At 52.1% G+C, this 21,190-nt stretch overlaps 6 protein-coding genes across 7 annotated transcripts; 3 read left to right on the top strand and 3 right to left on the bottom strand.

Annotated features, from left to right (window-relative positions):
* Positions 1-238: 238 nt before the first annotated feature.
* Positions 239-5,459, bottom strand: AAFC00_006791 (uncharacterized protein; the record flags this gene model as incomplete). The annotated part of the gene is made up of 3 exons (XM_069346798.1): positions 239-2,084; positions 2,138-2,255; positions 2,306-5,459. 3 exons carry the CDS (start codon positions 5,457-5,459, stop codon positions 239-241), a joined length of 5,118 nt encoding a protein of 1,705 aa, XP_069199674.1.
* A 3,601-nt stretch (positions 5,460-9,060) lies between these two features.
* Positions 9,061-11,509, top strand: AAFC00_006790 (uncharacterized protein; the record flags this gene model as incomplete). The annotated part of the gene is made up of 3 exons (XM_069346797.1): positions 9,061-9,282; positions 9,344-9,439; positions 9,500-11,509. 3 exons carry the CDS (start codon positions 9,061-9,063, stop codon positions 11,507-11,509), a joined length of 2,328 nt encoding a protein of 775 aa, XP_069199673.1.
* A 794-nt stretch (positions 11,510-12,303) lies between these two features.
* AAFC00_006789 (uncharacterized protein) lies at positions 12,304-13,629 on the top strand (the record flags this gene model as incomplete). 2 transcript variants are annotated; one of them, XM_069346795.1, is made up of 2 exons in its annotated part: positions 12,304-12,822; positions 13,009-13,629. In XM_069346795.1, 2 exons carry the CDS (start codon positions 12,304-12,306, stop codon positions 13,627-13,629), a joined length of 1,140 nt encoding a protein of 379 aa, XP_069199671.1. The 2 variants fall into 2 exon arrangements, with proteins under 2 accessions (XP_069199671.1, XP_069199672.1); XM_069346796.1 differs by having other exon boundaries at positions 12,676-12,822.
* Positions 13,630-13,664: 35 nt separating this feature from the next.
* On the bottom strand, positions 13,665-14,882 carry AAFC00_006788 (uncharacterized protein; the record flags this gene model as incomplete). Its single annotated transcript, XM_069346794.1, has 1 exon — positions 13,665-14,882. One exon carries the CDS (start codon positions 14,880-14,882, stop codon positions 13,665-13,667), a length of 1,218 nt encoding a protein of 405 aa, XP_069199670.1.
* Positions 14,883-16,955: 2,073 nt separating this feature from the next.
* On the bottom strand, positions 16,956-17,873 carry AAFC00_006787 (uncharacterized protein; the record flags this gene model as incomplete). Its single annotated transcript, XM_069346793.1, has 1 exon — positions 16,956-17,873. The coding sequence occupies one exon, from the start codon at positions 17,871-17,873 to the stop codon at positions 16,956-16,958; it is 918 nt and encodes a 305-aa protein (XP_069199669.1).
* Positions 17,874-18,920: 1,047 nt separating this feature from the next.
* AAFC00_006786 (uncharacterized protein) lies at positions 18,921-20,846 on the top strand (the record flags this gene model as incomplete). Its single annotated transcript, XM_069346792.1, has 4 exons — positions 18,921-18,945; positions 19,003-19,069; positions 19,255-20,054; positions 20,116-20,846. 4 exons carry the CDS (start codon positions 18,921-18,923, stop codon positions 20,844-20,846), a joined length of 1,623 nt encoding a protein of 540 aa, XP_069199668.1.
* Positions 20,847-21,190: the final 344 nt, after the last annotated feature.

The raw sequence follows: 21,190 nt of genomic DNA, 5'->3' as shown, positions 1-21,190 counted from the left end.
ATGTGAGATGGTTCAGCTGAATGTAAAGAATAGATCCGAAATGCGTATCTGAGGAAAAGTAAAAAGTTCAATATTTGTCCGTCAAAACATCTCGCTTATCCATCAGTCAAATGTCTCAGAAGGGCTAGTATGGGTATATGGATAAATAACAATATGTACAGAATAATGATAGTATATCTATTTAGATCTAGGAGAGTATACTTTCTCCAAGTGCTGGATCGTGATCTCTAGCACATCATTACGCGTTCTCGCTGTTGGTCGTCGCAGTAGCTGTTGCTGCTGTTGCTGAGGCGGCACCTGCGCCACCTTTCTTCTTGCTAGCTGAGGTCGGGCCACTCCCTCCTCTAGTAGTCTGCTGTCCATTCCGGCCTCCGCCGCGTCCTCCGCCATGTGAGCCCTTGCTACCGGAACCCTGTTGCTGCTGCTGCTGTTGCTGCTGCTGAGCGGCACCCTTACCGCCTCTTTTTCCGCCGCCGCCTCTCTTGCCATCTCCGCCGCCACTTTTCTTCTCTTTCAATGGATCCTTACCCTGAGAGATCAATCTAGCCATCTCCTCTTCTTCCCTGACCCTCTGACACTCTCTATCCCACCACTCCTGGAACTCCTGCTCGGCCTGGATGTCCTGCAGGTTCCTCTTCGCCTCTCTCGCTTCCCTGATGATGTCCTTTTCTAGCTGCTGCTGCGACAGGATCTCCGACATGCTCAGTTGCAGACTCGGCTCTACTGGTTTGGGCGCGTGGCGGATGGACTGGATCAGGTTGGGGAAGGATTTGGATGAGAGGTCTGGTGGGGGTGATGGGGATATGGCTGCTGCTATACTCGCTTGTCGTAGGGGTTTGATAAATGAAGATTGTTTTGATGTGGATGAGGACGATGTCGGGCGGGCGTCCAGGACAGCTGCTGGAGTCGCTGTGGGACGGACTGGAGTCGTTGATGTTGTACCATTTGCTTTTGTTGGTACTGGACCCGACGCTGATCCAGGAGTAGGTGATTGTGTCAGGGGGCTCTTTGCCTTCGCCTCGATGCTTGGCTTCGGATTTGCGATTGTTTGTCGCATCGTGAGATGAGGCGTTGTGCTTGGGCGACCGAGGACCGGCTTTGTCGCAGAGGGCTTCGGTGAGACAGCACGAGAGGACGATCCGCTTCCATTGGTCATGACCTCCTTCAGGCTAGGTCCCTTGTTGACCTTCTGCCACGGCGATGTGGAATTGATAGCAACGTTCTTTTCTGCTTGAGCCATCTGCTCTTGTTGCGCAAGCTGGATCTTTTTCCGCTCTTTCTGCGACATCTTGAACGAACTTGGTGGTGCAGCTGTTGCAGAAGACGAAATTGCCGTCGCAGACCCAGCAGCAGGTGTTGGTCCGCCATTTTCTTGTGCGCGGCTTGCCGCGATACCCAGAGACAGATTTGACACCCAACTAGTCGATGCTTGGGCCATGATGTCCTTCATTTCAATCTTGCTTCCTGGAGAAGGCGTCGCTGCCCACGGAGCTGTTTTTGCAGTGCTACCCGGGGTAGCGGTAGCTGGCGTTGGCCAAGAGCCCTTCGAGTCCAGCTTCTCGTCTGTGGGCGTCCCGATGGCTGGAGATGTCAATTTCCCCTTGCTGTTTAGCCACGTTCCTGTTGGCGTGCCGACCGCCATACCCTTACCCAACTCTCGTTCGATGTCTGCATCAGGGGATCTGAATACAGGTTGTCCGAGATCCAGAGGTTCGTCTTCATCGATACTTGCACCGAATTCTTGGACCGCACTTTTGCCCCTCAAATAAGGACTCAATCCACCCCTTGACGATTTGCGTCTTTTCTGGTTCAAGGGCGATTGTGAGTTGAAACCCTCTTCGAAGCTCTGTCCTCTGAACGAATTGGGACCCCACGACTCCACGTCCTGATACTTGCTATGCAGGATGATCGAGTCTATCTTAGCACGTCGCTCGCGGTCCATCAAGGCTGCCAATTCAGGGTATCGGTCAAGTAGATCTGCTTCAGCTCTACCGCTCCTCGCGATGGGCAAGCAGGCTAGTTGATTGTCGCGAACGACGTCATCCAGTTCAAGCAATATATCTTCGTCCAATTCATCGAGAAGGCTAGTTCACGATCAGCAAATAATTCCCGCAAGATGACAGCCCAAAACACATACCCTCCTTGAAGCATAGCCTCGAGACTGAGGCACATGTACTCGAGGCTCGCGTCCTTGAACTCAGTGACTGAACTTGGAGCAATGGCATTCAACAGGCCACAAACATTACGAGCCGTAACTAGAGTGTATTAGCTTGGTCAATCATTTGTTGCAGTCCTCGAAACTCACCAAATCGTCCTAACACCTTCTGACAAACCTGCGAAAGTCGATCCAACATCAATTCATTAGCAACGCTCATGACTTCCATCACCAAGTCAAGAAACTCGTCGAGATCACTGCTGACAACCGCATCGAACAACTCCTCTCCAGTATCGGCATATATGTGACGCAGGACCATCCTGAAGATGCGAGACTCAACATGCTTGAGATCGACATCGACTGCGTCAGAAGCCTGAAGGAGACCACGTCTCTCATCCAACCATCGGCCTCCCGCACGGCCCATGAACAAGCCTTCAAAGAAAGGGCATCTTTGGCACACCAGAGAGCTGTGTACCAGCACTTCGTCATCCGCGAGTTGGACCCTAATATCACCATCCGCCAAGTAGCCAAAATCCTTCACAGCGTGCTCCATATCCATCGGAAGGCAACGGGCTGGGGTGACCATTTGTCGGATCGCTGATTCTAAGCACTGCATATCGAGTCTTGATGCCAATTTTATGAGCTCGAGACGAATCTGACGATATCTGAAGGCCAACTCGGGCGAGCGACGAGTGTAATGCCAGAAATCCACAACGTTGTCCGTGTAGCAAAAGAGTAGAAAATCGACGAGTGACAAGTTGTCGATGCCCTGAACTAAGAGTACAAGCCGGCCATTGGAGTCACGCTCGCAAGTCAACACGTCTGGAATGAAGAAATCAGCCCCTTCTCGCATGCTCTGGAGCCCGTGACGAAGTACGGAACTCCTGCCGGCTAGAATGCACTGATGAGCGGGGAACTGGAGCGCGTCTGAGACAGTCGATCGAATGACAATATCAAAGTCTGCAAAGTCGTCTACTGCAAGTCCGGCAAGGTGGTGCTCAAGCTCTTTTTCCGGATCCTTAGACTCGAGTAATTGCTTACAAAGCTGACTCACTTCGTCGGGCTTCTTTCGCCCTTGCCAAAAGCGAGGCTGAGGCGCTTCAGTATCACTGTCCTCCTCGTCTTCGTCAGTTGGCAAGTCGTTGAAACACAGAAGTGGGAATAGATCATCCCATATGGTCTGCCCAATAGCAAGAACTTGTGTCTTAGTCACATCACAATCTCTTCTGACAGCCGCATAGGCTCCGTGTGCAGAGGCTCTGACTGCCAGAACACGGGTCAACCCAGAGATGCGAGAAAATTTGTGGTCTTTCTGCTTTTGTCCAGCAGAGCCAGAGTCCCTGATCTTCGCTCTTCGAGACCTTTGCCACACACTTCCTTCTTCAGTCGAGATGATGATTGATCCGTCGGCGTCGATCCCTACGTCTCTTGCTGCCATGTTGGTCCTCCTAGGATCCCAAATTCTTTGTGGTGGCGAAAGAGCTCCTCTTATCTTCGTGGGATTTGTGGTCGATGCGTTGACGGATTGCGCATCCGGACGACTCGAGCTCACGGATGAAGTGTAGATTTGACCGTTACTTGACATAGCGCATATCGTATCTCCCCCAGCAGTCACCTTGGAAATGTGATTGGCAGTGGACTCGTACCGTGTGACTAGAAAGCTTTCCTTGAACAATGGATTGGTCGTACTGAACAGATCGAACTGCATCTTCGTATAGCCGTAGTTTGCAAATACCCACACGTCGTGATTCTCGAGGAGGCATATGGTAGCCCTGTCGATAGCCTCTACCGAGGCAATAGACGAGGAAAAGAGTGAAGCCGCCACCTTTCTTGGGGTCACTTGTATCTCCAGCGATCGAGCGTCAGAATCGATGATGCCAAGCTGGCCCTCGTTTTTGCCGAATGTGTAGAGTGACGTCGTGGTATGCACGACCGAGTGTATGCGTGAAGCGGCCATTCCTGTCACGATCTCTCGCTTTAGAGGTCCAAATATCTGCCGGGGCACAGTGTTGATTGGTTCGTCATCCTTTAATCCAGACTTGGGCAACGAATAGCCAAGTTGGCCAAAGCCATTGCTTCCCCAGGAAAAAACTTCACCTCCTTCCGACAATGCTAATGTGTGGTTCTGTCCAAGGGCGACAGTAGCGATCTTCTTACCAGCCAGTGCGGCACCTTCAATGCATGCAAAATTGAACTGAGAACGCTCGTGACCAAGGCCAAGCCGTCCACCTGGTCCGTGGCCACACATGTACAGATTCGATTCGGGATCGGTCGTCAATACCGCGGTGTGTAGCTTGGACAAGAAGACGTCCTGTATAATCAAAGGCTTACTTCGCACGACCCATGGTAGTGACTCAACAGACAGGTTTCGAGGAAGGCTGACACCGCCGTAACCAGATGGCGATGCCCAGGTCTTTTCAAATGCATCTGCGTATTCGCTGTAAAACCGCTGAAGTAGATGGTCCGGTCTCTTGAGTATAATGCGTTCGGGATACTGTCGGTCATCCTCATCTCCAAAGCCAAGGGTGATGTTCTTGTTGCTACCAAAGGTATATACCTCGTCACCAGCAATGTTGTTCGTCTGGATGACGAGATCGGCTCGCAGGTCGTCATCGGCATCTCCTCGCTCTTCATTAAGGCGGTCGTCCTCGCTACCTGCATTGGATAATCGTCTTCGGGTTTGTTCCTCCTCTGGGCGCAGAGTCCTGTCCTTGATGGTCACGGAGAACAGATCGAGCGGCCCGTGACCCTCTCTATCTTTGATCTTGATCAGACCACCTGCGTTGTGAACGACTCCGCTCCTTCCTTGGCCCAGCGCGTCTGAGGTGTCTCGCTCCAGGATCGCGCGTGCTGTTGTGATATTGCCAAAATAAAAGGCGCGATGAAGTGCTGTCCAGCCGTTTTCGGTATCTTGAAGGTAGAGGTCGGTGAGAGGATGCTCGATCAAGGCCTGCGCAAAGAGGATCGAGTTCTCTCTTGTCGACGAGACAGCATGATGGAGCAGAGTCATACCATGGTTGTCTCTCCAATTGATGTCGGCTCGGGTCAAGGTCACCACTGGCGCACTCTGCGTTGTGAACTGGGGGCCAGGCGTCGAGGCTTTCCTGATCTTTGTGTTCATAGTCGGTGACGTGCCCAGCTGGATAGCACTTGGACTGCCAGTTATCATGCCAGTATTCAGACTCGTATCCTTCCAACCACCTTTCTGTGCATTGTTTCGCACATTATACCCTGCCGTTTCCAGCAGATGCCGAAAGTGGTCGACATCATCTTCGAGATAGTACTTCCAGAGATAGCTGGTCATGTGCTGAGATGGTGGCACCAGGGAAACCTTTCCTGGCGCTTCGACAAATGCACCTCGCTTTGACTGCTTGGAGTCAAGGCGTGTTTAAAGGCGCGAGAGGCGAAGCTGTACCGAGAACGTTCCCTCGACAAATACCACGCGGAACGAGAGCTGGATCTTGGCTCTTCGATTATAGTCTGGAAGGATAATGCGAACGATGCTTGTTGTGGTTGAGGTAGATCTCTAAAGGTGACTGATTGATGAATGTCCGGATCCAGTATATGACGAAATCAAAGCAGCGGGGCCTTAGTACTCGTCTTCGGGTGGCGACTCGATTATGTACGGCAACGGCGCGGGCGAAGGTGAGTGGTCTGTGTCTAGAGATATCCGAGAGAAGTTTGGCAAACGAAGAAAGCAATATCTACCTCAGTGAAAAGGATGTTTGTGTTTGATGGATGAAGGAGGAGGGGTGCACCTTCGGGGGTGTCTGCTTCAGTATACCGGGGGAGTGGGATGTTTCCGCAGCCAATCAGAGGGCAGCGTCTGACAGTGTGATGAACTCTCGCCCTTTGGCACGTTACAACCTCTATCTTTAAGTGAGTCCCTTACTGAGTTTACTCCATCACGTGCCACGCGATGATATTGGTAGACAGAGGTCATTTTTATCCATGCCCATACTTGGAGTCCCCCGTTGGTTGAGCATAAGATCATCACTGTGATACTCGTGCAATACGTCGAGGATAGGTGGCCAGCCTCAACCCACCTTCCACCAAGCACATTGTCAGGAGTGGGTCTGCGTGCATCTTACTTTCCTTCGTAGTCTATCGACTAGATGGGTTCGAGCTCTGAGCTTTGAGGTTCGGTTTGGTCTTCCCACTCCAATCAATGCTTTAGCGTGGCGCTTTCCTCATCGACAGTTCAATAGCTTTGATTGTGCACATCATCCATAGTGCATCGCTTCGCTTTGCTGCCTACTTCATCCAATTTATCCATGTGTTGGTTCGTTGTTCCGTTAACATGGACTCAAGAGAGGATACTGCCCGCATCCTGCACGTCATATGGTATGCCTAGGCTCCTGTCGAAGGCTCATGAAAGGGAAGCAGATGTGATCCATCCATGTAGAGACGTATCAATGCACTAATTCTCCATACATGAGTGGCGCCTTGTACTTTGGTCCTCGGCTCGTGGTCCGATGCCCATCAAGCTGGCGCAGCGTGAGATCACTGAAAGGAGCACTTCTCCGGGGAGTGCATTGCGGTTGGTAGCATTGTGCATTGCGGGTTTCGTGGGGGACTTTGTTCCCAATCTCTTCAAGGGCTGTCATTGGATATGGAGAGCTATGTGCATATAGCAGAGCTGCAAAATCAATGGTTCCCGGCTGACGGAGCAAAGATCGTGTGCTACAAGCAATTTGCTTTTAGCCTCGGGATCCGGTAGGCAGTAGAAAAAAATGCGCTGGCGCTCTGGAGTGAAGTGCAGCCATCTGCACTTGACGAGCGATCCTCGAATATGTAGTAGATGTTCCACGACACAATGTATTGCTTGCTCGCGCGCGGGCCCCCCTTGCCCGGCCTTCCTCAGTATATGATAGCCGCGCAGGAGTCGTGGCTTGGTCAATGTGATAGAAGATGCAGTCCGAGACGGCCAAGGGATGACAGCATCATGGGGTACTACTCTGGTGATAAACACTCGAGTGCGTGGCTGCGACTATGATGTTGGGACATAGATTGCACACCTCTCACGCCAATTCTACTGGTGACAGTCTACCTTAGTTTCCCTCACGGCATCACTTCCATCATCAAGGTCTGACGTAAGTTGCGAATTCGTTCATCACACATGTCGTGCTTTCCTACATCGGTCACGGCATCGCTACCACACGAGGAATGTTAGGACTCGGCGGAGCCAGGGTACACAACCTCAAGGACGAGCGATCTTGCATGATGCAAATGGCCATATGGAACCAAGCTCTCTACATGCAAAAGTGCGGGAGTGTGGCGTCGTATATTGATCCATGACATGGTGCACTGAAACCTGTATATTGTTGTATGCTGGTACTGCTGGTATGCAAGAGATTGGAACGCCTAGGCGAATGATGACACAAGACAACTTGCGGAGCAGAGCGCCAGCAGGACAGTAGACCCATCCTTATCAGTGCTAGGAGGAGCCCGAGTATGACTCGAATCTCGAAAGTGCATGTGACCTGATTTGCATAGCACAAGTGAGGTCGCGAAATAGCATTGTTGTCGAAGAATACCAGTTCGAGCATTATTTTGTGTCTTCACTGTCATTCAGTGCGTTCTGAACCTCTACTTGTAGTTCCAAGATGATTTCGCTCTGACAGGCTCCCTGGTACTGCATGCAAACAGTAGAGCATACCTTAGTCTTATAGGCCGTACTTTTTGTATATAAAAAGGTCACTACCCCATCCAGGTTTGCTACGCCAACGTGGCAAGTGACCGACCCGGTGTCTACGTTCAGTGATGATTCGAGCAGCGGGTATCAGATTAGTGGTCGATCGATCAGGAGAGCAAGTGCCTCTGGCTACCTGTCACATATGCAGATGGAGATAGGCTTCACACGGTCATTCGGTAGGCGGCGCGAGCGTCTCGGGGGTTGTCCAGTAGCGCTTAAAGCACAGACAAGTCGGGTAGGTGAGTGATGACTTGCCCATCGAGACGGCGAGCGCGCATCAACCTATCACGATACGGAGCCACCATTGTACAGTTAAGGTACTGTAGCCTTCCGCATGATCCAACTGCACCGAGTTGCACCCTGTCTATTCCACCGTACCTTGGTAGGGTACTTCGCGTCAGAGCCATAATCGACTTGAGGCACTCCCTGTACATCTCCTTTCTTTTCCTTCTCCCATTAATGCTGGTCTTTGACTAGATCCGGCTTTTGTGCCCTTATAATCTCATATCATCGCACTGTCTGTCGCATCTCGATCTACTCGAAAGGCGAGTCATCTACGCAAACCCTCGCCAAGCCATACCTTAGTGAGCTTCGAGTCATCGATATAACTTGGGTACACTCTCTACTGTGCAGTACAGACAGTACCTTGCCTTATCCATTCACCGCCGTCATACCGCGAGCGATAAGGAAAGCTCGAGGGTACAAGTCATCGAGAGTGAAGGACTATCAGATCGACACCCTTGTGTTCTTTCCTCCATCTTTTCTCCGCATCCTCTTGACCATACTCCAAAGCCATTTCCCCCGTCAATCACTCGACGCCTGCGTCTTTGCTCCTGTTGACTCCACTCCATCAACACCTGCTTTTGCTAGTCCAAGGCAGCACTCACTTGCTTGGCCTCCTGCATGACCCTAGCTTAGCCCTGTTGCTGCTTCCAGTGAACACGATGTTTGCGTAAAGGTGGAACACCAATAGAGCCGCAAGCCATCTGGCCCTTGTCGTCACAGAGCTGTTTGACCATCTCTCTTCTCTCTCTGCTTGCTCAAGACTAAAATCAGCATTGTTACGATGGGGTTCCATTTCACCCTCGACATCACCACCTTGAGCAGTATATGCCCATAGTTGAGAAACAACTACCAATCCATTCCGTCACACATCCATAAAACAAAAGAGAGAGGAAGAACACCAAACCACGGAAAGAAGGTCCTTGCAATGCATCAGCACCCCCGTCCTGCTGTACGACTCGCATCATCGGCCAATCCCGCTTCTGCCAATATCTCCTTCGGGGCCATCAGCCAGAGGGAAGGTCTCCCCAGTCGGACCCCGTCAAGCCAAGATCTAACCGCCGAGATGGATCGACCTGGCTCAAGGGCAGCTCAAGAAATGCGGGCCTTGTCTGATGACGAGAAGTCTCGCATCAATCAGATCATCCAGGTAACAAAAAGTTCCAGACCTTAGCATTACCGGTCCGCACATGACTAACAGACAACCTTAGCATTTCTTCTCCAAGAGTACATTGACCATATTGTCATCTCGGGTGACCCTTGCTTCTATCCCTCTTCGAAATGGAGAGCCACGGATAGACCGATGGGTACGTTCATTCAGCCTCAGAAGCACGCTGTTCTTGCACATCTGACATCTCTCTCTATAGTTCAACACACAACTCGAGGACACCGATGCGCTGAATCAGGATCTGCGCGAATGGAAGTTCGCCGAATGCTTTCGGGAGCGACCTGCCCCTCTTATCATCGAGGTCTACCTGGATACAACGCAATTGGCCCAGAATCAATCACTGGTGGCTATGGATGAGGAGGGTAGACCATGGGATGTCACAGAGGCTTTGCAGGAATTAGCTGCATCGAACCCCTCAGCACAGACTCCTACCAAGCTCGTATATGAAAGATGGACTATCAAGCTCGACGATACCACATCGCCTTCGCCATTCGCAAATGACACTGCACCAGGTATATACAAGCGAGGAGTTGTGGCAATAAGATCTTTATTCACCTACACGCGCTATCTACCTGCGTGGCGTTTCGGGCGCCGCATTGGGAGAAACGCTGGCAATGGTCCAATGCTGAAGCCAAGGTACCGCATCCTCAATCCATCATTGCCCAGCCGGACATCCTACGACACTCTGACATGTCCGCTGTTTCCTTCGGACCAGCCTGCTTCAGAGACATTCCACTTCGAGCCATTCGACTGCTCCGCTGGGTTGTTGAAGACTTCGGTGACGTATAGGAGGAATTGTGATTTCCTGGTCGAGCCTACTGAGCGTTTGCTTTCAACCAAGGCTATGAGAAGCGCTTCGCGACAGTCTCGAAGACCCGAGCCTGAACAGGCCCAGAACTGTAATCTTCCTGCTCGGTCCTTGACAGAGCCCAGCAGTTACAAGCAGTCACAACGACCCGTGACGGGTAGGCCCGACCCCCCAGAGGCTTCTTTGCCTGCACGACCGTCGCGATTGTCAGCAGATCTCTCAGCCGCCCGCAACGCGCCCGTGTTACGCCGTACATCTGTCTCGTTCCAGCCATTCAAGGCTGGTTCTTTGTCTTCTTCTCCAGGTACGGTAAATCTTGTTGCTTCGCCAAGCAGCTCTGTCGGACGCGGTACAAGTCTTTCGAGTTCGCACGCCCGGAGCCGCTCCTCCTTGACCACCGTACCGCAACAAGTTCTGCGAACTCCGCAGCTTGCAGGTGAGGCTATCGCCGCATCGTCTGGCTCCAGTTCACCAAAACCCGCCCCCCTACAAAGGTATTCGAGCTCTTTCAGCAACCGAAGATCACGCTTCCCCTCAAGCGGTAGCATTAGAGGGGATGACGACAACTTGAGTAGTGGACGTGGCAGTGTCTCGTCGGTACCGCGTGACTCAGGCAGCCTCCCTACAGCAGACGCTAGCCTGGCTTCAGCGCATGCTGACGATGATAACATCCAAGATTTCATCAAGCTGCTTGACCGCAATAAGGGACTGGCAAGCTTCGCAAAGACTGACCAAACCGAAGCATCTCAGCGAACGGCTGCCCAGTACTCGAAGTTTGCCCGAATGCGTGACTCTACGGCTCAGCTTACGGACTCAATGTCTTCGTCGCTTATGATACATCGATCTTCATCTTCTTCCAGTCGACAACTTCATAACGTTCCAGGCATGATTGCCGGTTCATCTTTTTCGACTTCTTCTTCGCCTGGCAAACCAATTTCCCCTCACACACCACACATGCCGGCGATCCCATCACGCCTCAGCAACAACAGCATCATCGCTGATTACTCACGCGAGGCAAGTCGTAGTAGGCCTATTGCTTCCCGCGCACGGAACAGCAGCGATGGCACCCGTGTACGCTCGCCCATGCCTAGTCACGGCACGCCTGCGTCGACGGCTATCGACATACCCACATCACCTCGCACCTTTCCCGCCGGGCGTCGTTCGTCTTCGGTCGCACAGCAACCACGCATCCGCCCCGAAGTCGACGAGCAAGATGGCTTATCATATGAACTTCGTTCAGCCTCTTTGCCTAACGAGCAAGCCGAATTGAGTTTGAGTGAGCTCCTCACGCAGACCGATTCCGGTGCCAGCGTCGTTGCTCGACGTAGACGAGAAATGGGGACGTCGACTGCAGCGGCTGACGATGACGACGAACCACTTCTTTTTGCGCTGGCCGAATAGACAGTTTTTGTTTTGTGTTTTTCCCTTCTGCTTTCTTCTGGCGACGAGTCTATGGTGCGAAGAATGAGGTAAACTACATGGGATTGGGGTTATTCTTTCTTTCTGACTCTCGACTCTGTGCATGGCGTTCATTAGGGGATATATGCAGATTGCACTTTTGGTTTTCGTTCTCGCCAGCTTTTTTTTTTCTAAATTCAGTCTTTGGTTTACATGAAAGGAAGCAAACAAATTGTCATATAGGGGGGGGCATTTACTGGGCGCTGGGACACACATGTCTTCGGCAGAAGAACTGCAATATACATCAAATGATTTGGAACGTGTTTATTCGCTATGGAAGCTTGTTGAGTCGTGTCTAAAATCAGGTGAACTTGACTATTCTTGTCTATATATACGTGTACCCACGGACGATTTCTGCCCATCGAACATCTGGGAGTTGTCTGTTATCGTTTTTACTCGTCGTTTTTAGAGTAGCTTGCCCGCCGTACAGTACTGTACAGTAGTTCGAAAGCGCCAAGCTGACTAAGCCAAGCGAACCACTCAGACACGACGTCAAGCGCCCAAACATGCTGTATTATTACAGTACTTGAAGTGTACTGTAGGTAAACATCAAGGTCCACCTGAAGCTGTGAACATCCACACATACACATGTGAACTACACGACTCCACTCCCTTACTCGTCATTTTAGTATTACTGTAATGGTCCCAGCTCCACAAGTGACACGAAAAGCAAAAAGAGAAAAAACACAAGAGCACAAAAACGAAAAGAATCCATGATATCATCCCACACACCTGAAATGGCCAGCACCTCTGTCCCTCGACATAATCACACTCCATGCCTAACCCTCGACAACCTCTCCTCTCTCCTCTGGCTGCCTTTACCAGTAGCTTGGTCCCTCCCTCTAATAACCCTCGCCACCTCTGCTTCCTCTCTTTCCATCTCCTTCCCATCCTTCCTTTCCATCTCCTCCCTTCCAAGACCACTACTCTACACCCTCTCCATAGCGCTGGTATACACCCTTTTACACGCCCTGTGCGCACTGAATGATAGAGTCGCGTGGGGAGGAGGAGCGCAGAGGAGACGAAAAATCAGGTGGGCCGAGGAAGTGGTCGTCGTTACTGGCGGGGCGGGAGGGTTGGGGTCGCTTTTGGTCAAGGGGCTGGGGATGATGGGGGCGAGGGTCGCGTGTTTGGATGTTGTTGGTGAGGGTGAGGATGGGGAGGGTGGTGACGAGGAGGGCGATGTCAAATTCTACAGGTGTGATGTTGGGGATCTGGAGAGTGTCACGAGGGTTGCGGAGAGGATTCACGGAGATGTATGTTGTTTTCTCTTATTCACTCCTTTTTCGTTTCTTTTTCGTTTCTTTTTCGGGTGGGGCCTAGGAATCCACTTGGGTTTGGTCTTGTTGATCTTTGGAAATCATTGGTCTATTGCTTTCATGGCTTTATCTTAAGGGGAAGCAAGTATGTGAATGCTGATGGTGTGCCGCAAACACAAACAGCTCGGCGTCCCCACGGTACTCATCAACAACGCAGCCATAGTCAATGGCCAACCACTGCTGTCTCTCTCACCAGAGGCCATCGAGCGCAACTTCCGCGTCAATCTGCTCTCGCACTTCCACACCATCCGGACTTTCCTCCCGGACATGCTCAGTCGTCCCGAGGGCGGCACAATCGTCACCGTCTCTTCGGTGTTGGGTCATCTGGGCCCCGCTCGCTTGTCAGATTACGCGGCCGCCAAAGCAGGTCTGACGGCCGTGCACGCTTCCTTGCGCGCCGAGATAGACGCCCTGGCTGTTTCTGCATCGAACGCACATCGCGGGGCTAAGAATACGCGCATGATCCTCGTCAAACCTGGGCAGTTGTCGACGCAAATGTTCGACAGTATCGACACGCCGAGTAGCTTCTTCGGACCGGTTGTCCAGGGTGTGGACTTGGCTGGAGCTGTGATTGAGGCTATTGAAAGTGGCAGGGACGGAGTCATCAGTATGCCGCTCTACGCGCGGTATATCGAGTGGATGGGGATTCTTCCGTATGGGTTACAGCGAGTCGCTCGGTGGATGAGCGGCGTCGACAGAGCGATGACCGGATTCTCTGCTCCGAAGCAGGAGATCACTCGATGATATTGATCATGGTTCCTCACCATCACCAAAGTCATTCATAAGTCGAAGAGGCTGCCGATTCCCCAGATAGAGCCGACTGCCACGAGAGCAGCAGCACCGGTGACCTGCTTTGACCAACCAGATTCCTGGTTCAGAGTCTTTGCGCTCCCAAACGCACCACTGTCCCCGTTTGCAGGTGAAACAGTAGCTTCACTGTGGGAGTTCTCCACGGCGGCAGTGTGGTTGTTCAAGTCTTTCATAGCTTCTCTCTGGCGCTCAATCATGCTGCGCAAAGCTTGCAGATCGGCCTTCCATTCTGCGATGGTCTCTTCTTCGCTCCTGTCCGCATCGACTTCGACGCCCTGCACATTGCCGAAGAAATCAACGACTTTTCTGTTGCGAGCCTCTTGTTCGCCGCCCTCGAACAAGTCGTACCTGATTCCTGCGTCGCTGTGCACTTTGACTGGATCGTAGCTGTCGAACAGCTGACCCAGAGTCACATTGCTGCTGGTACTGGTGATTTGCTCTTCGAGGAACTCTAGGTTGTAGTATGTCCAGCGATCGATGACTGCGACTCCTACGTCTTGATCTGCGTGATGACTGTAAGAAGACTGGTGAAGTGCGGATGATCCAGTCGCGATGATGTTTGGGGTGTAGAAAGCACCATACATGGTGTTGGCCTGGCACGTGTCGATCATGAACAGAAGCTCATTGTATCGTTTCTTCTCCCACATTTGCTCAAAAGCATCAGCGAGATCAAAAGAAGAAATCTCCTCGGCATCCTGGAACTTTAGAAACTCGTTTCCGCCATGTCCAGTCATGTAAATGAGAATGTTCGATCGGTCGTCCGTCATGAGTCTCTTGGACCGCGGGTAGTCGGCCGGCCAGCGGTCGGTCAGTAATCGGATGAAGTTCTCGACAGTGACTTCATAGCCCCTGTAATCCACCTCTATGCCACCCATGCCTTCCTCTTCCTTGTCGTCGTAGAGATCCAGTCCTCTGGACTTGTCGTTGAAGACGCTGCCGGGGAACGAGTTGCGGGGATTGCATGCCATGTCGTCCGGCAGCATGAGGATGATCTGACTGTCGGGAATACCCAGGCGCTTGACGGTGCGGTACAGAGAAAGAGTGTTGGCGAGATGGCGGTAGTTGAACCAGAAGCGCGAGGTCGACACGAGGACTGCCCAGTTCGATGTGTGTGTCGCTGTCGCTGCTGAAGTCGTGCAGAACAGGATGCTTGCTATCAGCAGCCAGCACTGAGAGATAAACATCATGATTGTAGATGTTGTTGATATTGTCTTGATCGTCCAACTACATGCTATTATTGTTACTAAGTTGTTACATATCATCCATTCTATTTCAGGGGTGGTCGAGTCGCCTTGTTTGGGTTTAGCGCGGCTATGGGGTTGCCTCTACCGCCTCTATCAGGGCAGTTATCAGACGTTATTGAACAGGGTCACCAAACCAAAGTTGAAGACGTCTTCAAACCTGACCACAATATGCTTATCCATTCTCACTCATTGTTCTATATGATGTGCCTACCTAGCTTAAGCACAGTGGATGGATATGGCGCTGCCTATGGACAATAGAATCGTCATTCACTAGTACTTGACATCCGTAGCTAGCCTCACATTCGCTTGACCATAAGAGTCAATTCAGCGTCTACCTGATCTACTGCACGATAACAACGATCACTCACTTTTCCAGCAGAAACGTGCCTTGCCCGTCGCACGTCGAGACTTTGTCCTCCAGTAAGTACCACACTAAGATCTGTACCTTAAGAAGCTCCTCTGTACCGTAGATGATCTATGCAGACTCTCCGAGGCATTCTGGGCGTTATCGCGGCCTAGTCACCGCTTCACAAGCGACGACCCGAATGCGTGTTCTTGCTAAGGTATCCTAGCCCCCGACGCATGACGAGTCTATCGAGTATCTCCATTACTTCTCTGACAGATTAATGCGCTGTGACATATATATGCAGAACCTGTATAATCCCCCAGAAGGTCTGCGAGATCCCCAATATCATAGCCTCGGCTGCCTGCTCGTGCCTGCTTTGCTTGCCTCACCTGCCGCGCCCCTCGTTATGGTATACGGTCAGGTTAGTGCACGCACCGCAGACAATGCTGCTACCATGCTGGTGTTGATAGGAGAAGAAAGGATCATGGACCATGCTCAGAATCGAGAAATTATATATACCGAGCACTTGCATTGGCAGAAGGCATGTGCCACTCGTTCACGCGCTCGTGCCCATCTATGTACTGGGAATTTCGTGTCGACTCTTTCCACTTCGCCTACCTTGTCCTCTAATACAGCCTCCTCTATAAGTCAACAGATACTCTCTCTTCCCAGTACCGTATGCTCACAGGAGAAGAATAAGAACGCAGTAAACCCTACTCGATATATACAGACCCGATAGCCAATGGAAGAAGGCAATTGCGCTGAGCGTGAGACGCTCATACCCGTGGACACAGTAATTACTGCATTTTACAACCGAGGCGGCGCAATAATCATACTCCCAGTGATATCCTCAATGATGTCAATATGGCTACCTTAGTTACAGTATACCGAGTACTATATCAGCATAGCCACTCGAGTCCGGTTGGTAATCGAGAAGACATACTAGTCGTGGGTTGCCTTACTGTACTGTAGATCTAGTAGACAATGAGGGACCCATCGTCTTGGCAGACCTATCACTAGACTCGACTAGAGTTGCAGACTGGAGCTCGGCGGTTAACCAGGCAACTTTTACCTCCCGGGCACCGGCGCGGTGCAGCGCCGCGAAAAACAGACTGGTTTACGGACGACCGTCCACCCTAGCTTCTTCGCGCTGCTCTTTTCGACTCCACTCCAGGCAGGACGCGAGAGATCAACGCGACCAGGAGTCAACTTCGCCACTATGACTGTCATAGTTATTGACAACGAAACACACAGCCGAGTCGCATAGCCGCTAGATAAGTTTGCAGGTTTTCATTCTACTAGTTTCTCTGCCTGTATTGCGACATGTTTCATTTCATAGAATCCAAATTCTGCTATCTGCATGAAAAAGTCGGGGCAGAGAGATTGCATTTGTCTGAAGCTGTTGGATCAGCAGAAAAGCTCTTTTCAGAAGAAGGCTTGATTTCCCCAATCGCTGGTCAGGAGAAAAAAAGAAAGAAAGAAAAAAAAACATTTCCTTTTTCGGGTGTCGCGTATCATGCAAAAAACACTTCAGCCTTGCCAAGGGTGAGCATTGCCTTGCTCATCCATCCCAGTTTCCCTTTCCGTGAACCACATTCGCCTTGGAGCAGATGCTCAGAATAACCATAGTAACGCCGAATACCGAAGATAGAAGAAAAGATATGCTGTAATCAAGCATCAACGTCCATGGCGCCAGCTTGAGGAATTGAAGCGGGAGCCTCCGGTGGAGGAGTGTTGCCGTCCTCAAATGTTGGCTGATCGTTTGCGAAAATGGAGACAGTAGCCGCCTTGATGAGGTTGGCGGGTGGAGTGGTGCTCAGAAGAGGAATGAGTTCGGAGGGTTGTCTCGTGACCAGAACAGCTTGCTTGAGATCAAAGCTCCAGAGAAGGTACTGTTGAGCTCCGGTCGCTTTGTTGAATGCGGTACCAAGGTAGCCGGGGATCGAACTGTTCTCAAACCATAGCTCTGCTTTGACCAGGCTGGGATAGTGACATTCGATCCAGCGTGTATAGGCTCTCTGGTTGATTCGACCGCCTTCGTAACGATCGAGACGCATCCATGATATTCCAAGCAAACGAGTGGCTTGGTCGATCAGAGGTTCACTGGCTAACGACTGCTCAGGCAGGGGAAGAGCGGCAGATTCGTCAGAAGCACGTGCTGTCGTGCGTTGAGACTTGCGATTACGCATGATGGGGCGTTCGTTGGTAGCAGCAGCCTCGACGGCTGCCTCTTCGACAGCTGGCTCCGATGCGTAATGGCCACGGGAGTCACTGGGATAGATGAGAGTCATGCCAGGACCATAGGTAGGTTCACCCTTGGGGACTGAAGGTTGCGCGATGGGAGCAGCGATGGCATTGTCGTCCAAGTCGTCGTCAGTGTCGCCACGAGAGCGTTTGCGACCGGCAAGGCATCCGGCAGACGGGGTGGGAGGTATTGAAGTGGTCGAGTTCCCGGACAGCTGGTTGAACAGGCCATTGGCAGGAAGAGGGGGTTGAAAGGCGCGGTAGTGGCCGGCACTGTAGTGTTGGTCCGGGACAGGTCGCGGGGGGATGATGACGGTGGGCGACGAGGTATAGAAAGACGTCATGGTGGACTGTCTGCTAGATCAGAGGTAAAATAATACTATGTCAATTGCACAAATACAACTGCTTGTTCGAGCAGGCAAAATCAACTGAATGCGATTCCTTGAGGGTGTCGCGCGCGGCGCGTCTTGATTGAAAGATCTTTGAGTGACGTCGAGCTGGGGTAGTCGCGACGATAAGCGATAAGAGTGAAGAGGACAGGAAAGGGTCGAGGAGGTAAGCGAGGATGGGATGTATGGCGGATGAATGCTGGGGGAAGTATGCTTGAAGGTTGGAAGCTGCGGTCAGAAGTGAAAGCAAAAGCGCATCTGAGGGATGGTGAGTGAAGGCAAGAGAAAGAGAAGGGAAAGAGAGAGAGAGAGAGAGAGACGAAGGGCATTGGTTCTTGGTAAAAGTGATCAATCGGAACGTTTCTCAGTCGAGAGCTGCATGCCCCAGACGGGCGGCACGGGTTGCTGTGTCGTGATCGGCGAAGCGTTGCTGAGTGGCTGACGCTAGCGCTGCATCGGGACATCAGGGTACGATTCCTTACCAGTAGAGTCAGGCACTGTACGGAGTACGATACTGTACTTGTACAAGTACCGTGCTGTAGCTCTGCTTCCGGCTGTCGGTGCGAGTTTCTCCGTTCCTCTCAGCCAGGAACGCGCAAGGACGGCATCTTGGCACTCAGGGTCCACCTGATCTGGTCGGAAGTGTTGACCATCTGCCGCCGACCCTTTCTTGTCACTGCTGGCAAACGTCTGAATCAGGAATGCCCCGAGGGTGACTGCTACACGACTCGCAGCAGCTCTGCGGCACAGGTCTTGGCACAAAGAAAGTCGGCGTTGCAGGTGGAAAGACAGAAGCGCATAATTATATCGACGATACATTCATTATTGGAAAGTGATCACTGCTTCATCTACATCTACATTGTTTTATCACCCTTACACAGCTCTTGGATCTTCTCACTGTCTCACAGACACAGAGCTAGTCGTCGCTGCAAGATACAGGATAGCCGCTCTACCTCCAGACCAACCAATCCCCAAGGACTTCGGTCCACCAAACCAGACAAGATGCAGGCACCAGTAGTGGTGATGAGTGAGTGAGCTCCTTCGTTACCGAGAAATGATAACGATGCTGACACCGCCCTCTCAGACACCAACAGTGGTGAGCGCCAGTTCGGACGCAAGGCCCAGCTCTCCAACATCACCGCAGCAAAGACGTAAGAGACTCCTGCCCCTGTCGCTACACCTGTCATGTCACCCCTGACTCACCCCCTTCACTCTTCTGCTCTTCTGCTCTCCTGCTCTCCTGCTCTCCTGCTCTCCTGCTCTCCTGCTCTCCTGCTCTCCTGCTCTTCTGCTCTTCTCGACACACTACCTTGTCTGACACAACTGCCTCAAACAGCGTGGCAGACATCATTCGATCATGTCTGGGACCCAAGGCTATGCTGAAGATGCTTCTCGACCCCATGGGAGGAATCGTCCTGACCAACGACGGCCACGCCATCCTCCGAGAAATCGAAGTTGCACACCCCGCCGCAAAGAGCATGATTGAACTTGCAAGGACACAGGACGAGGAGGTCGGTGACGGCACGACTACCGTCATCATCCTGGCCGGAGAGATCCTCGCCATGTCTCTGCCCCAGCTCGAGCGAAATATCCATCCCGTTGTCATCATCCAAGCATTCAAGCGCGCCCTGGCAGACGCCCTCACAGTCATCCAGGACGTTTCCATCCCTGTAGACACCACCAACGACGAGCAGATGTACGGTCTGATTTCCTCTTCCATCGGCACAAAGTTCGTCTCGAGATGGTCAGACATGATGTGCAACCTCGCCCTCACTGCTGTACGAACCGTGTCGAAACAGGTCGGTGCCGACAAGCAGGAGGTCGACATCAAGCGCTACGCACGTGTCGAGAAGGTTCCCGGTGGAGAGATCGAGGACAGCTCGGTGTTGGACGGCGTCATGGTAAACAAGGACATCACACACCCCAAGATGAGGAGAAGAATCGAGAACCCGAGAGTCGTGCTGCTGGACTGCACTCTCGAGTACAAGAAGGGAGAGTCGCAGACCAACATTGAGATCTCAAAGGAGGAGGACTGGAACCGGATATTGCAGATTGAGGAGGAGCAGGTCAAGACCATGTGCGAGTCTATCATCGCTGTCAAGCCCGATCTTGTCATCACCGAGAAGGGTGTGTCCGGTTCGTTGCATCTTTTCCCGCCACCTATAACAGTTCTGCTGACACTTGTAATGCGACACAGACCTCGCCCAGCACTACCTCATGAAAGCAGGCATCACCGCCCTCCGCCGTGTCCGCAAGACAGACAACAACCGCATCGCCCGCGCGACCGGTGCCACCATTGTCAACTCTCCGCAAGAACTCCAAGACTCGGACGTCGGCACCCAGTGCGGCCTGTTCGAGATCTCCAAGATCGGCGACGAGTACTTCACCTTCCTGACCAAATGCCAAAACCCCAAGGCCTGCACCATCCTGCTCCGCGGACCCAGCAAGGACATCCTCAACGAGGTCGAGCGCAACCTGCTCGACGCCATGAGCGTCGCCCGCAACGTCATCTTCCACCCTTACCTCTCGCCCGGCGGAGGCGCCACCGAAATGGCCGTCTCCGTGCGTCTCCAGCAGCTCGCAAAGGGCGTCGAGGGCGTCGCCCAATGGCCCTACAAGGCCATCGCCGAGTCCATGGAGGTCATCCCCCGCACGCTGATCCAGAACTCGGGCAACAGCCCGATCCGCGTGCTGACGCAGCTGAGAGCCAAGCACGCCGAGGGCGGCAACAGCGCCTGGGGCATCGACGGCGACGCCGGCAAGATCGTCGACATGCATGAGTTTGGCGTCTGGGAGCCCCAGGCCGTCAAGCTCCAGAGCATCAAGACCGCCGTCGAGAGCGCCTGCTTGCTGCTCCGAGTCGACGACATCTGCGGTGCCAAGAAGGCGGCGCAGTCTGGTGGTAACATGGGTGGTGGCGATGACTAGAGCGATTCACCACATCATCACAAGAATGAGATGGGAAGTATGTGTCAGTAGGATTCCCTTGTTGACACAAACGCATCGAGCGTGGTCATCGAATGGAATAGCCTAGCATGTGTGATCCGAAAAAGAAGAATATAGAATTTGGGGAGATACCAAGTATGACAGAAAAAAAAAAGGTGTATTCCCTCGCTATGCTATCCTAGGATAAACCCCCAACCAAAATGTGTACGATGGCTTGACAGACGAGAAAAGAATAAATCGAAATAAAACCACCTTTGAGCAAAAGACACCAATTTGTTTTTCCCTCTCTGACTGTTCCTGTTGCCGTCGTTGTTGTTGCTCTTGTT

This window comes from Neodothiora populina (assembly GCF_041146345.1).
Source record: "Neodothiora populina strain CPC 39397 chromosome Unknown canker_contig_8, whole genome shotgun sequence".
NCBI lineage: Eukaryota > Fungi > Ascomycota > Dothideomycetes > Dothideales > Dothioraceae > Neodothiora > Neodothiora populina.
Note: the sequence above shows the minus strand (reverse complement) of the source record. Positions and strands in the feature narration are given on the sequence as shown.